Here is a 14,684-nt window from a genome sequence, read left to right on the forward strand (position 1 = left end):
CCTGCCGGCCGGGGGGCAGGATGCCCGCTGGGGCGGGCGGGCGGGCTCGCCCGGCGTCGCCGCGCGCAACCCTCGGCTCGCGGCTGCCGCTCTGGGCTCCGCGAGCTGCCGGGCGGGAGTGAAAACGGCCTCGCAGCTCCGTTTTGTTCCGTTCGGCTTTATTTCGTGCGTTGCCTCCGGTGACAGCCGTGTCACGGCGGTTTGACTTTGGGAGGAACAACGGCGGTACCTGCGAGTGTTTCCTGCAGTTCTGTGGAGTCAAGGGTGGTATTAATGCAAGTCACGAAACGAAAAACATCCAGGAACACCGCTAAATCTCGGATGTGCTGTGCCTGCACTGAGGAATAGCCTTGATATAGTGTGACCCGTGAATAAAGTCACTGCTGTGTGAGCTGGGTGTCGCCCCCCCTCCCCGACTTTCCAGCACAATGCAACTCTGCTGGTGCCGATGGTGATACTGCCTGGCGCTGCCTGTGAGAGGGCAGCTAGCGCCAGCCCTCATCAGGACTATTCCCAGTGTAGCAAAATGCAGGCAAGTGGCTGTGACACCGAAATCGGCCTTTGGTAACAGTTGCACAAAAAGAAGAAAAATCAAATTATGAGCTAGATTCTGTAGACTGAACTTTGTGCGGCCTACTGTGGAGTTCATATTTGTGAACTAAGCCATGTTTTAACACATAACATTGTTCGTTAGGTAATTCCTTCTTCAGCCCAGTCCTGCGAAGGTGCATGCGTGTTCATTCTTCTTTGGGACTGCTTGAAGTCTGTAAAATCCATTGCATATGAGAGACTTTATTGGATATGTGTCTTTAAGGCACATATCCAGTAAGGCACATTGGATAAGGACTCTTTTTTGGAAATACGTATGCTAAACATTATCAGATGTTTTGTCATTCGATGCTGTGGGGGACTGTGTGAAAAGACCTAAACAGACAYGCAAGTAACAGTATAACATGCAGTAAGTAATGCAACACCATAGATCTCATTCCTCTGTTTATCAGTCTTACTGGAATAATCAGATTGCCTGAAATTGTAGGTTGTTTACAATATCCTCATTTTTGGTCCTGGAATCAAGATGTTAAGGGGATGTCATGCAGTTAGAATTCCAGCTTCCTTTTTTTTTTTTAAATATGCAGAGTTGGTTTAGTTTCTTTATTCCCAATTAGAAACTATCTTCTATGATTAAAAAAAACAAACAAACAAACTTGTAGCAACAAGGGTAAACTTCTAAAAACGCATGGCTGCTTGCTGGGATCACATGGGGGGGGAAAGAAGTATAACTTTTTCCTCCTCCCCTCAGGAGTCTCAGGTTGTTTTTATTCTAATTCAAGCTAGATGAAGGCATTTTTATCTCTATGTACTGCGCATAGGAAATGTTGTGGCACAAGTGTACATATTTTCCTGTTCCTGTAACAAATGTAAGAATTTGTTGTGCTGGGATGCATGGTGTAATCTTGCTCCTCTTGTAATTTTGATTCTAAAAGATGGTCTCAAGTATGCTGAGTAGAGGTTTCTTTTAGGCATGGATATTGAAGTTGGAATGCTTCAAAATAATAGTAGATACAATTTGTTGTTAGAGAAAATTTGCAATAAGTTGCTTTATGATGTTTATTTTGTGGTTGCATTAGTGGCAGTAGCAAATACCTGGCACAGTGAGTTGCATTTCATCCAGGGAACTTTGAGTGCTTTACAGTCATGAATGTAGTGTTAATATAATTGAGACAGTATTAGAGACCTCATTTTTTGTTATTTAGGAAAACTATGGGATGAATCCTTTGGAAGTTTAGGAATCTAGTGAAAAGTTAAACTTACTAGTGTGTTGTGGTGTTCTGGTTATGTTTGTGGGTGTGTGGTTTTTTTTTTTGATGTAAATTTTCAGGGTATACCCATAAACACCGTTCCTTTAGCAGTCCAAGTAAAAACCTGGATGTTTGCTCGTGTATTGTTGATCGTGGATTTTGTTAGTGAATGCTTGTAATTTAGTAACTTTGCAATCTGCTTGCTTCTTTTGTTAAGTGTTTTTCTGTTGGCTTTTCCATTTGGTGTTGAATGGCAGTATAGTTAGCACTGACAAAATGCAGGGAGCTGTTTCAGACTTGCTGGGTCTTGTTGTGTTCTAATTTTGAATCTTCTGCTCTTTAAACTACAATTACTGGCTTTTTCAGCATTGATTTGATCCTATTTCTTTTTTTCCTGAAATTCCAGCTCTGCTGTTTGCTCTGATTTTTGTGGGTGAGAGGTTGCTGAGGCTTTAAGCATGCACCTTTATGGCAGACTTGATGTTTTAAGCCTCTGCTCTTTCTGCTGATTGCCCCTTTCCCTATTGGTTTCTAGTACTTGAGTTCTCTGTCCCTGAGGGTAGGAATCAAACATGTTATGAATCATGGCTTTTCACTCATATTGGCCAGAGGTGCTGTCATAGTAGCAGCGATGTTTTGTCATACCTTGTACAGAATGATTTGTTATGGAAAGCTAAAGAGGTAGATCTGCTACAATGCACAGAACTGGATAAGCTACTATGAAGTCCTTTACTGCTGGGACAATATGCTGCTGTGCAATTTAGTTCTTATGCAAAGTAAAATAAGACACTGACCTGAAATTTCTTGGGAAGAGATGGGATGTTCTGATAAATTCCTTGAGCAACAGCAAAACAGGAGACAGTTATGAAAGTTACAGACTTTGGATTTTTAGAGATCTGAATCTTTTTTGGATTCTTAGAGGTCAGTAGTCCTACATACAGACCAAAAAAATGCTATTTGTGCAAGCTGTCCATATGAAAAAGATGTGAGAGACAGGTCTGCAGGACAGGTTGCAGTTTCTTCTTTTTCTCTTTGAGTCAGGAGTGGAAGTCGACCTATTTTTATTCCCACAAATAGTCCCATGAGATCAGAGTTGTGATATGCTAGAAAGGGAAGACTTTGGTAAGGAGTGCAGTTGCTGTGTTTATGTATCAGGCAAGACTCCTTTGATGCTTCAGAAGTGACTTGTTTTGAGACCTGGGGGTCAGGGTCTAGGTTCTTGAAGGCTTGAGGCTGGTTTCAAGCTTGAAGGGTGAGAATTCAGTCCCAGCATTCCAGGTTGTGCCCAGGTGGGTATTTAAAATAAAAACACTCAAACCAGTTGGGGTCTCTTGCTCATGCTTTTTTGCTGTCACAGAAACTGAATGGATTTGGCTGAAAGCAGTGAGTTAAAATAATACAAAGAGAACCTCCCCTCCAGACTGAGACTTGCACAGATAGTTAGGGAAAGTGCTTGCAGGCTTCTACTCACCCCCTCACCCCCCAAGGTCTTAATATTCAAAGAATTTGTGCATGTTTAATCCCTTTTTAAAGGGGTTAAAAAAAATCAAAAAAGCTTGTTTGTCATTTTAATCTGGAGATAGAGCCCTATCTGGATGGACTTAATCTGTAAGGGTAGTATGTATTTGTGTTGCTTGATCCCAAAGCTCAAGTCCAGCCAGCCACACAAAGGATATTTCTGTATATGCAGCAAAATGCTTCTTTATGACTGGAAAACATATGTGGTGGGCACCTGTACACATCTTGCTTTTGTCCACTATGCTAAGCAATTGAATACTAAAGAACGATTTAAAATATCATCAGCAGAGTATCCTTGTTTCTGACTACTTGGGAGGATTTCTTCATCAAGCACCATCTGAACCTGAGGCAGTATGTAAGATCCCTTTATGCAGTAATGGAACATAACCAAAGGCCTGATCCAACATACACAGTGACAGGCAAGGGATGGGGTTAATAGTACCTGATCTCTGTCTTACCTATCAGCAGTTAACATGAAAACTTTGAAGTCTTGAACTCATGTCTTCCTGAACCTAGCATTTGAACCTTGTTTGAAGAGCTTTTGTGCATAAGCTACTGAATCAAACTTGCCTGTAATCATTTTTATCCTGGAAAGATATCAAAACATTATAGTTCTTAGAACTAAAACTTTAACTTTTAAGAATGGTCGTCTTGCAGCAAATATGCTGTAAGGAAGCAGTTAATTGGTGCTGTTTTGTTGTCATTGGAGGGAAGGTGGCTGGCTGTTCTTTTGAAAGTAGTAAATACTGTCTATACAATAGAAAGATTGAAAAAAGTTTGCCTGGTTCACTCTTTATGCTGATAGGGTGTCACAAGTGTGTTCTGTTTAGTCTTGCTTGTTTTCTTTCTTTATTGTAAGTACCTGAGTCTCTTAGTACCCTTTCAGTATTTCTCTTTTGCCGTCTGTTTGTTCACTGGGAGTTAGTGGTGTAAAATTGTACCTCTGATTTTTGCATCTTTTGTCATCTATTTCCAAATGATCCTTCTTCCATCTCTTATGTTCTCCATGGTGTTTCTCTTCCATCATTAATCTTTCACGTGCTGTTGTAGTCTTTCATAATGCTATGTCACTGTTAGTTTCACACATAGAAAGGAAGAAAGAAGGTGCCTTGGGTAGTTTGTATTTAGTGTAATGTAAGGAGGATGGCAGCTGTCATACTCTCCAGTGAAAATAATGAAATGTACTTCATCAGAGTTTTTTTGGAATATGTTTTTCTTGCAGGAAGCAAAACCTTCAGCTGAGGACTTAGGAGATAAGAAAGAGGGAGAATACATTAAACTCAAAGTCATTGGGCAGGTGAGTTTTTTTTGTATACATAATTACTGGTGGATGTTTGGAGGTGTAAGTTTTTTGTATTGTAGGAATAAACAGATGAAAGTTGATRCTTTGAGTTCTTCAATCTGGATTTTTCCCAAATAAACTATTTACCTGTTGCCAGTGATGTCTGTTAGTCTACTGACTGTTGTGTGAGGGTTTTTGAAAAGCAAAGTTATACTTCTGACTGAGAATTTGGTTAGTGTGATCCCTATCTTAAATGCATCAATTTCCATAGCTTTAGGGGTTAATTTTTCCAAAGACATGAGGAAATATTGTGGCCAAACTGAAACTCAGGTCTTCAGAGTTCATTTTGTGCATAAGAATGAGGTCATCTTTCTTGGACAGGGATCAGAAGAGGATGCTGTTGGTTGGCTTGGTGGTAGATGTGAGGGGTGGATTATAGGTCTGCATTTAAGTTGTGTTGGGATGAGAATGTCCAGGTCCTCCTTGAACAGAAGTCCTCAGCAGAGAACCCCTACTTCATTTAATTGATCTCAGTAGTGTTTGTTGGAAGTATTGGCATGATTGCTTTGCTGACTGGAGACAGATGACCTAAGTAGTCCTAGCATAAACTAGCTTACCTCTTGCTGGTTTAATCAGCAATAGTGAGAACACATTCAAAAGCTAAATGTGACCCACTTGCTTTATGCACAGAATCTCTTGCAGTCAGTTGTATTTGCAGCCATTTTGACAGTTCTAGTTTGTTAGATATCTATCTTTAGTTGGTAGGAAGGACTATAGAACGAGACCTAAGAATTCGCTTTAGGTTAGTGTTGTGTTGCCAAGTCGGCCTGTATCCTAACTTCTAGATAATTACACTAATTGAACAAGGTTTCATGTAAGTTTTGAAGTGCAAGCTTTAACTTGTTTCTTCTGGAATCTGAGAGCAAAAGTCCCCTGCACATGTTTGTTTGTATTGTATAAGTACATCAGCTGGGTAAAAGATGGAAGCACAGACTGTGAACTAGGTATGTTTTTAAAAACTTTTAAGTCTAAAACCTCCATAGTGAGCCTCAGGCTGTATCAGACCATATGTTTTAAAATAGAGCTTCCATGAAAGTGAATGATGAGTTTAATGCATCATAATACCGTCCTCTAGGATGATTTACCAGTCACCAAAGTATTCAGTGATAGTTAAACTGTGTTCAGTGCTATTTTAACAGCAATAAAGTCTGAAAGCCAGTGTAGATGAAGTGAGCAATTGCTACAAAGGGATAACATTTTTTCTTTCCTGTTCTTAGGACAGCAGTGAAATTCACTTCAAGGTGAAAATGACAACACACCTCAAGAAACTCAAAGAATCATACTGTCAAAGACAGGTTTGTGACACAATGGCACTGTCTCTTTAAAAGAAAAAGTAAACACTGCTTTGGCTTTTCTCAACTTACTGTACTTTCAAAGATATCTATCGTGACAGGAAAGCTTCTGTTTAGTTACCAGCAGAACCAATATCTGACAGGATAAATGTAATGGATCTCCTCATTTCTTTTGTCAGATAAAGGTATTTCTATTAAAAAGCCTGTTGCAAATTTTGTAGTGAGTTAAAATTACTAGCTGAAACTGTATGGTAGCTGTTCAGAAAACATAAGTTACCTTTTAGTATGCCCAGGCATATATTTATAGCTACTGTAAAGTCTTTCTACTCCAAGTGAGATCCCATGAAAGCTGCAGGATACTGATTCTGTGGACAGTGAGGGCAGCCTTACACATGGTTACTGTTGTTCATATGGTAATTGGTTAACATTAGCTATTATGCCTTAATTTTAATAAACCTGCAGTGTTAATGTTTGATGTAGGTAAGCAATAAATACTGTTACCAGGACAATAAATTTATCTTCACTTTAAGATTGTGGCAGATACTATGGATTCACTGCTACTAAGTGTTTGCAGAGGCCTTGGCCTAGTTTATTCCAGCTTTGGGATTAGAAGATGCTTTTTGTGTGGCCTTTTCTTGAGCAATTGTGTTTGAGTCCACTTTAGCAGATACAATCTTAAGAATTAATACTTTGCTTTTTTTAATGTTAATACACTGAGACAAGTTGAACTTGTCAATGGAAGTGTTCTTTTTGTAGAAATGCTTGCTCATGCCTTGTTCATACTATGGTGTATTAGGTTTTCTGTGTCTTTGTACACTGATGTCAGCATGCTGCTATACAGCTTGCTATCTTACTGGCGTAGGAGGAAAGAAAAGATAAGATTAAACACCAGATATGTTGGTAGCAAAATCGAAGTGACTGAAGCTGTGACTCCTTCTATAAAGTTAAAATTTTAAATCAAGTCTGGAAATAATTTATGTAGTAGCCTTATTGACTGACTGACTGTATGTGTGTGTGAATTTTTCAAAAAAGAACGGTTGTTTGAACAGACATGTTTGGAGTCTGGAGAAACTCTTCATCCGCAGTCAACACATTCTTTTTTTCCTGGTGTCAGAGGTTTCCCTGGTGGAGGGATCATGAACGTTTCTTCTGAGTTGGTTGGGGGCTTGTTAAAGAACAGTGTGAGGAGCTTTTTTCCTGTGTGTGTGGTTTTTTTTGTTTTGTTTTTTCTTCTGCCTAGTAATTTGGAAGTAATACTTCAGAGATATAATTGGTGCACAAAACAGGTCATATTTCACTTGCATTTGTTTTGCTCATAATGCTCTTGAAAGAGAAGCAGCACAGCGTTAGCCTCACCTGTTTAGGTGAGGTGTGATATTCAGCTGTAACACAGGCATGCTGTATGACAGATGTACTGTGACTTAATCTTATGTACTATTGGGGTGCTGCTTTCTCCCTGTTTGAATGGTGTTCTTTCTGCTTCTCACCTCTGCTTTCTCCCCTCCACAATGTAAAACTTCTGCAAAATGGATTAATGGTAAAGGATGCTGTTCCTTCTTATGTTGCTGTAGGGTTGGGAAAGCAAGGGGAGGGGACTTCTGAAGTACATGCAACATTATTCATGTTGTGGTAGAATCCTTAATAAGGGTGTGAGCATATTTAGTTCAGAAAAAGACTTTGACCTCCACATGTAAAATTTTCTTGGAAGGGAGGTGTTGGAATACTTTAAAAAGCGGTGGGGTGGGGGGACGATCCACTAAGGAAACTTTCCGGTTGTTGAACTCCTGTGTGACTTGGGAATAAACATGCATGTTAGTGCTAACATTCTCCTTGAATCACTCTTGGGAGTGATGGAGCAACAGAATAGCTGTGCTTACTGTAAAACAGGAACTAACACTTTCCTTTTTGATTTTTCATGTGCTGTTTCTATTGAAACTGTATGTCTTATGAATATGTGCAAGTTTCAGTTTTCTTGTGTATGTGTGTGTCTTTTTTTTAGGGTGTTCCAATGAATTCACTCAGGTTCCTCTTCGAGGGTCAGAGAATTACTGATAATCATACCCCCAAGGAGGTGAGTTTCTCTTTCTAGAAAGTGTTAAACAGTGTTCACTGGAAAAATTAAATACATAACTGATTAGTTTCTGTTCAGCCAGGCTATTAACCTGAAGATATTTCTTTAAATAAAATAGAGTCAATTCTGGCTCACATTTATTAGATGAAAGTGTAAATAAATAGAAAATAGGTTATTTTGTTATCCAGTGATTTCCAGCAACTGTTAGGACAAAGTGGGAAGAAACATTGGGTTATAATAATGACCTTTTGAAAAATCTGAAAGAAAATTGTGTATTGTGGAATCCATTAAGTTATCCTCTTTGAGGGAACAGTTGTAAGCAGGTGATCTGAGTTGCAAGCTTTAGGTCTTAGCTGTATTGTTAGGTAGGCGTGTGCTATTTATAAGCCATGCGGCTCTACAACTGGTGCATTCACTATGTCATTGGTTGCATTCTTGTGCATCTGTTTCACAAGAAAGGATTTAGAGAAAGATAAAGCTGGTGCCTTCCAAGCTGATGTGTTCTGTTCCACGAGTGGATTTAGACTTCACAGATAAGGCTGCTGCTTTGACTGAGATGTGCTGTAAAGATGAAACATCTTTAAAGATGAGACAGACTAAAAATCACTAGTGTTGGCAAGTAAGATAGTGATTGAAAAATTTTTAACCCCTTTGTCCTTTGAAGGATTATGGTGGGAGAGAGGAACAAACCATTCTTTAGCTTGTGTAGGACCTGCTCTGAATTTAGAACACCAGATTTATAACAATTGTGCTGTTTTTTCTCTATTCTCACAGCTGGGGATGGAGGAGGAAGATGTGATTGAAGTTTATCAGGAACAGACGGGGGGTCACTCAACAGTTTAGATCCTTCTGTTTTTCTTTCCCCTTAATCCTTTTTTATTTTTAAATAATAGTTCTTTTGTAATGTGGTGTTCAACACTGAATTGAAACTGGCACCCCATCTCTGGGAGTTTATTTTCAAGCGTCTGGTATTTTGAATTCTCGTGCTCATTATACACTATTGTTTCTGTTTTCATTGTGCTGAACTTTTGTGATCCAGCTGCAGCCCTGCTCCCGTTTTTCCCTTCTGCCCTCCCCTCTAGAAATACATGTACACACATGCATTTGTATGTTCACTAGGTTCGTGCATTTCGGGCACGAAGGTTGTAAGATCTGCCAGGTGGGCGAGTGTTCTTAATGACTTCCATATCGGCCCTGAAGTTTTGATGTGTGACTGTTTCACTCCTGGACTATAACTTTCAGTGCGAGATGAAGTTTTTCAGAGAACTAAACTATGGAGAAATTGTGTATCCATAACTCAGAGCTATTTTGCTTAAATTGTGCTGATGGCCCAGCGAAGAAGATTACCAAGTTGGAAATGGAAAAGCTAGAACTGTTGTCATCTGTACTTTGCTCCAGAGATGGCTTTGCTGAAGACATAAAATTGAAAACCCTAATGATTCTTAAATCTTGCCAGAAGAGCCCAGAAGCATTCTAACTTCATATAGCAATTAGTACACACAGGTATTCATGCAAGAATGTTCACAGCAGACAACTGGTGTTACTTTGACACTCTTGTTTGTACCTTTTGGCCTGGGACGTGGGTTTTGAATGGACATTGTCTGTACCAGCTTCATTAAAATAAACAAGAAAAACGATTTTATAAACAATAATTTGTATCTTCTTTTCAAATGTTTGGAAATGAGCAAAAACATAAAAAGTGATAATGAAAACATGCCTTTCTAGTACATATACATTGAAGCCAGAAAAATTGTGCTCTGTAAATATGCCTCATAAAAAAAGCATTTACTTATTTTCCCTTGCCCTAGTAAAACAATCAGTTTGGTTTGTAGATTACTTTTTGAGACTACGAGCTATTTCTTGCCTTATTGTTAGAGAATATTCATATATGGTTAAGCTTCATTTTATGTTCTCAAAGGTTAGACTGAAAATGCAACTTTGAAGGAAATTCGAGGAGGGTTTTCTTAATGACTGCATTTCATTTAATCATGGTGTCACAGAAATCCCTATATGATGGATGAACTGTCTTGGCATGTCCATGTTATCAGGCACCATTATGAGGGTTCACTTCACGTATTAGCTAGTTACAGGGTTCTAAATGATCAGTTTGAACTAACCTGTGCTGCCTGATCAGGTATAAAAGCTCAGACAGGAGGTTACGGGCAGGGCAGTGTAGAGTGTTCTGCACTGTCCCTACTTCATTGCTCCTGCAGATAAATAGGACTTGYTTCTGCTTTGGTTTTGTTTTGTAAATCAAGATCATTTTATGAATGCCAAATTCATTTAAGGCATACATTTTAGTGCTGGCATACTTAGATGAAATTGCAGATGGGTTTTGAATCATCAGTTTTTATGGCACTTGGTGTAAAATTATAAATGCATTTCCTTTCATGCTTGTGGTTTCAATGTCCTATTTCTGATCTAGTAATATACTTTTGTACACATAGTTGCACTAAGCAGTTTTTTAAAGATTAAAATTTTTGTTTACAAAATGTCAGAATRTGGGATTTTCTTAAAGTGTTATATGTAATTAAATTCTTGGGAGAAGGAGGGACTGCTATTGTGATGTAGAACAATGTTGTCTTTGGACTTCTCTCCAGTTGCTTTTTTAGAATACAAAACATATCTGCTTCAAGATACCAGAAATAAGTAGCCTTGTAATTAATATCAGATTGTTTTCTAATTTAAATTTGTGCAATGCTCTTGTTGGTAGACAATTTCTCATTATCCCTCTCTTACAAATTAAGAACTGAGGCACAGGGGACAGTGGCTTGCTCAGGTCACTCAGGAAGCTGAAAGTGGAGCTGGGAAAAGAATCCAGATCCCCTGGGTTCAATATTAGTATTCTAGTTGCTGCACCAGTTTTCTTTGACTCTTACCTCCTACCTTCCTCTTCCAAGTCTGCATTTTAGATGCTTGTTTATATCAACTTTCTAGTTGAACTGCATTTAACTCTCTTGAGGCTATAGAAGAGGATTTGCTTCAGAATGGTATTTTGGCTTCAGTGGGATGAAACTTGGGCTGAGGTCATGTAACCTTGTCCTAAAACATCTCTCTTTAGAGTGTATAGTACCAGTGACAAACTGATTTAACCTCTTTCTCAAGTTTGTTATGAAGTCTTGAAGAGCTGGTTTGTAAAAGGAGCTGCTGGCCTACAGAAAAGTCTGTACTGTTACAGCTGTTGGAACAGTAATAACAGGAAAACTGTATTCTGCTTCAAAGATTAGTATTAAGATCTTCATGTAAAATGAGAAGATACAAAAGCTACACAGATGCATGATTACCTTTTTAAGAAAGTTCATTTTTTTGATGTTGTACATTGAAGCAAACCCTGATTTTTGAAGTTGATGGGAGGGGCAGAGACTTGGATTCTTCCCCCCCCCAATTTCTCTGGAAAAAGTTATACTTTTCAGAGAATTTCTTTCTGAAAAGGCAGTCTTGAGTGGAACTGATAAACCACTTGTGCCTTTGAAGCTCATGGCTGGAAGCCAGATTGGCCTTTGTATGTTGGAGGAAATATAGAAAAGAAAATCCTCATTTCTTCCAAGTTCTTTCCTTTGTTGTCTTTATTTATATGCTTACATGTACATTAGAAGAACTGATGAGAACCCTTGGATGGTTGGTTCTATTACTAGTGTGTGTGTTTGAGGGGGAATAAAACCACTGAGCTGCTTCTGCCTTAAATGTTTTTACCTATGAAAATTGCATCATTAATATCCACTATGGTGGTATATAAAGGGTGTATTGGAAAGTGCTGTACAAAAGTATYGGTCTCTATTCATATTTGCTTACAGCTGGTATGTTTAAAGGATCTGTATATTCTCTTAAAAGTATATATACTTGATTGTAAATCCAACAAAAGATTGCGCAGTTAAATGCGTTTGCAGGATTTGGACTTCAGTTAGAATTTCAGATAATGGCAAAACTTGAAGTCTGCCACAAATTCTTTTGACTCAATACTACAGGTTTTTAGTTCTCACTACTTTAAATGGAAATTATTTTTAAGAATACAATACAAATGTGACCTGGGCATCTTCTATATGCATTTCTGAATAATTGCTGTGCAGGTAAAGTTTCACTTCTTAAATGAGAAGATTGGCTTCCTACAGCTCTCTGTATGGAGTCTCAGAACTGTGCATGTTAGCACTGTAAATTGGTGGGGGGGGTTTTTTGCTTTTAGAACCAGTGCTTGATGCATATTTAATTTAAATGAAGTTCACCTTCAATTTAAGACCACCACAAAAACTGATTACTTTTCTCCCCAGATCTACAGGAACTTCAATATAATTTGAATCTACAAAATGCCTTGCTTTCTTTTGCTAGATGAATACTAGCAAAGCAGAAAACAAGATGAACCTGGCATGCAAGGAAGAAAAGTTTATCTTGTTTTTTCTGTAGTGCATAGGGCTGATACTGAAGTTATCTAGCCTTTTTTGAAACAGTAGCACATAAATCAGTTGCTTTGGGGGATCCCTCAAAGTCAGAACTGAGGTCTTTCATATCTCTCATAAACTGTGACAGTTTCATTGTTTTCTGTCTTACCACAAAATGTCATAAAGAATCTGGGATGAAGCAGCAAAGGATAAACAAAATGTACTCTGGCACCTTGAAAGGTTGTAAAAGTCATTGTGGTCTGTCTAGGTTAATTTCTACTGGCTGATTTTAAAAAAAAAAAATTACTTTCTATCTATAGGATGTGTATACAGACTAGATTTGTAATCTGGGAGAACAAAATTGGGAGCGAGAGTAGCATCTATCCAGTAAAGGAGCAGTGTTCCGGTTTTGAATTGGGTTGGAACCTTGAACTGCATTTGAACTGAAAGAGCTCACTGTAGTGACCCATCTCTGGCAGTAAGCATTTATTTATTCTTCTGTACTGTTTTCAGGCCTAGCTTTTCAAGCAGTTGAAAATAAGAAAACACCCATGGACGGGAAATATCTTGAGAGTGTTCTAGTCCAGTAATTTCTATTAGTAGTGCTTGCTGGAACTGCAGACGTTGCTCTAGAGCTGCTTTTTCCCTGCAAACAGTGTTAATAAAATGGATTAAAGATACAGGACAGAATTCTTCCTTTTGTTAGAAAGCTGGTGCTTTGACTTGAAACCTGCAAACTCAGTAGGCTCATTACTTGTTCATTGCCAATTTCTTTGACTTTTTACAGTGCCTTTTGAGCAGGAGCCTGGACTTGCCCCAGGTGTTGGCTTTGAGCAAGCTTTGGAATGGGCTGGGGAAGAAAACTTGAGCTTATGCTAATACCTTGTTGTGGGCCAGTATGTACTTCCTGTCAATGGTATGAACAGAACAAGCAAGACATAGCTATTGCTGCTCAGCTGAAGTCATGGCATATCCTCTTATACTTTGTAGTGCTTTGTGGCTGACAAATTGATGTAGGCTCCCCTTAAGAAGGGCTGTATGCAGTATTTTGGTATGGAATATGTGAACTCCACGTCCTGTCTTCCGAGATACTAGTAGGAATGAGTTCTGGAAGTATGCTCTGCTGGAGTCTGCTCTGATGGACTGCATAAAGGTAATCATAATTTCAGCTCTGTGGGGAAATCTACTTACGCTTTTTTTCTGGCCATGTAAATGGATGTTATCTATATCTTTGAACCCTTTCTAGGGTGTTTAGGATGTACATGAATTGTTAGTGCAATTTGGGAAAACACTAGAAAACAGTTTGACTTGCAGAAGAACTATGTTGTAGCTTGGAGTTCGAATTGAAGGCAGCTTAACCAACTCCTGAGGGTATTGATACTGCTCTTCAATTTGAACTACACTGATATGAGTCCCAACTGGCACTAGGTATATAGAAGTGTTATTATTCAAGAAAAAATAACCTTTTTGAATAGTAGTACCTGATTAAAAGCTGTGCTTGTCTTTTGGCTTCCTCCAAAGCTAGTGTAGCCTCTTCCTCTGCTTTCTTCCTCTGCTCCTCAGCCTCATGTCTTGCCTTCTCTTCCTCTTGATTTCTTCTGTCATACTCCAGGCATTGTTCTTCTACCATCTCCGCTAGTTGCTGGCGTTCCTCCTCTAGCTGCATTTCCCTTTGTCTCTGTTTTTCTGCCTCTTAGGAACAGATCACCAAACAACTGTTAGTTGCTCACATACGTCCTATTTAGGAAATGTTTTTTAATCAATTACAAATAAAGAGAATTTACAGTTGGAATACTGACATTCCAAGTATTTCAACTGCTCTCAAAAACATGAGTTTGGCTTAAATTATGCAATTTAGAAATAATTGCTAATTGGATTTTTAAAATCTGATTGGCATTTAGGATTTGTGTTTTCAAGCTTTTCTCTGCAAATATTTGTTAGAGTTGAAGATTCTATTTCTTTAGCTACTGGGACTGGGGCTTCCAGAGAAGTTATCAAATATGCTGAAAACATCAGTAAATTAACAAATGTGGCATGAATGCTGTTGTTGCTAGCATCTTATGCAACTGTATCATAGCCAGGCTGTGCAATTTTCCTTCTTCAGGCTGTGGGGACAGAGAGGACTATCATTACCATCTCCATTCTATAGAGGAAGAGCTGAGGTGCTGCAAGTTTGGGACTTAGTGTCACAGGAATTCCATGGCAGAGCCACAAACTAAGTCTAAATCCTATGCATTTACTAGAAATCATCCTTTTTGATGAATTATCTGCAGATAAAGTAAGCATTAG

At 38.7% G+C, this 14,684-nt stretch overlaps 1 protein-coding gene across 1 annotated transcript; it reads left to right on the forward strand.

The window, feature by feature from the left end:
• The first annotated feature begins 433 nt into the window (after nucleotides 1–433).
• SUMO1 (small ubiquitin-like modifier 1) lies at nucleotides 434–9,674 on the forward strand. Its single transcript, XM_026089232.1, has 5 exons — nucleotides 434–532; nucleotides 4,540–4,614; nucleotides 5,877–5,954; nucleotides 7,951–8,022; nucleotides 8,797–9,674. The coding sequence occupies exons 1-5, from the start codon at nucleotides 449–451 to the stop codon at nucleotides 8,863–8,865; spliced, it is 378 nt and encodes a 125-aa protein (XP_025945017.1). The 5' UTR covers nucleotides 434–448; the 3' UTR covers nucleotides 8,866–9,674.
• Nucleotides 9,675–14,684: the final 5,010 nt, after the last annotated feature.

Source organism: Apteryx rowi, unplaced genomic scaffold, assembly GCF_003343035.1.
Source record: "Apteryx rowi isolate R43461 unplaced genomic scaffold, aptRow1 scaffold_12, whole genome shotgun sequence".
NCBI classification, from domain to species: domain Eukaryota; kingdom Metazoa; phylum Chordata; class Aves; order Apterygiformes; family Apterygidae; genus Apteryx; species Apteryx rowi.

Coding starts and splice junctions, on each gene's coding strand:
- SUMO1 (XM_026089232.1), top strand. CDS start 449: ATGGTGATACTGCCTGGCGCTGCCTGTGAGAGGGCAGCTAGCGCCAGC. Junction 533..4,539: donor CCCAGTGTAGCAAAATGCAG/GCAAGTGGCTGT, acceptor TTTTTCTTGCAG/GAAGCAAAACCTTCAGCTGA. Junction 4,615..5,876: donor AACTCAAAGTCATTGGGCAG/GTGAGTTTTTTT, acceptor TCCTGTTCTTAG/GACAGCAGTGAAATTCACTT.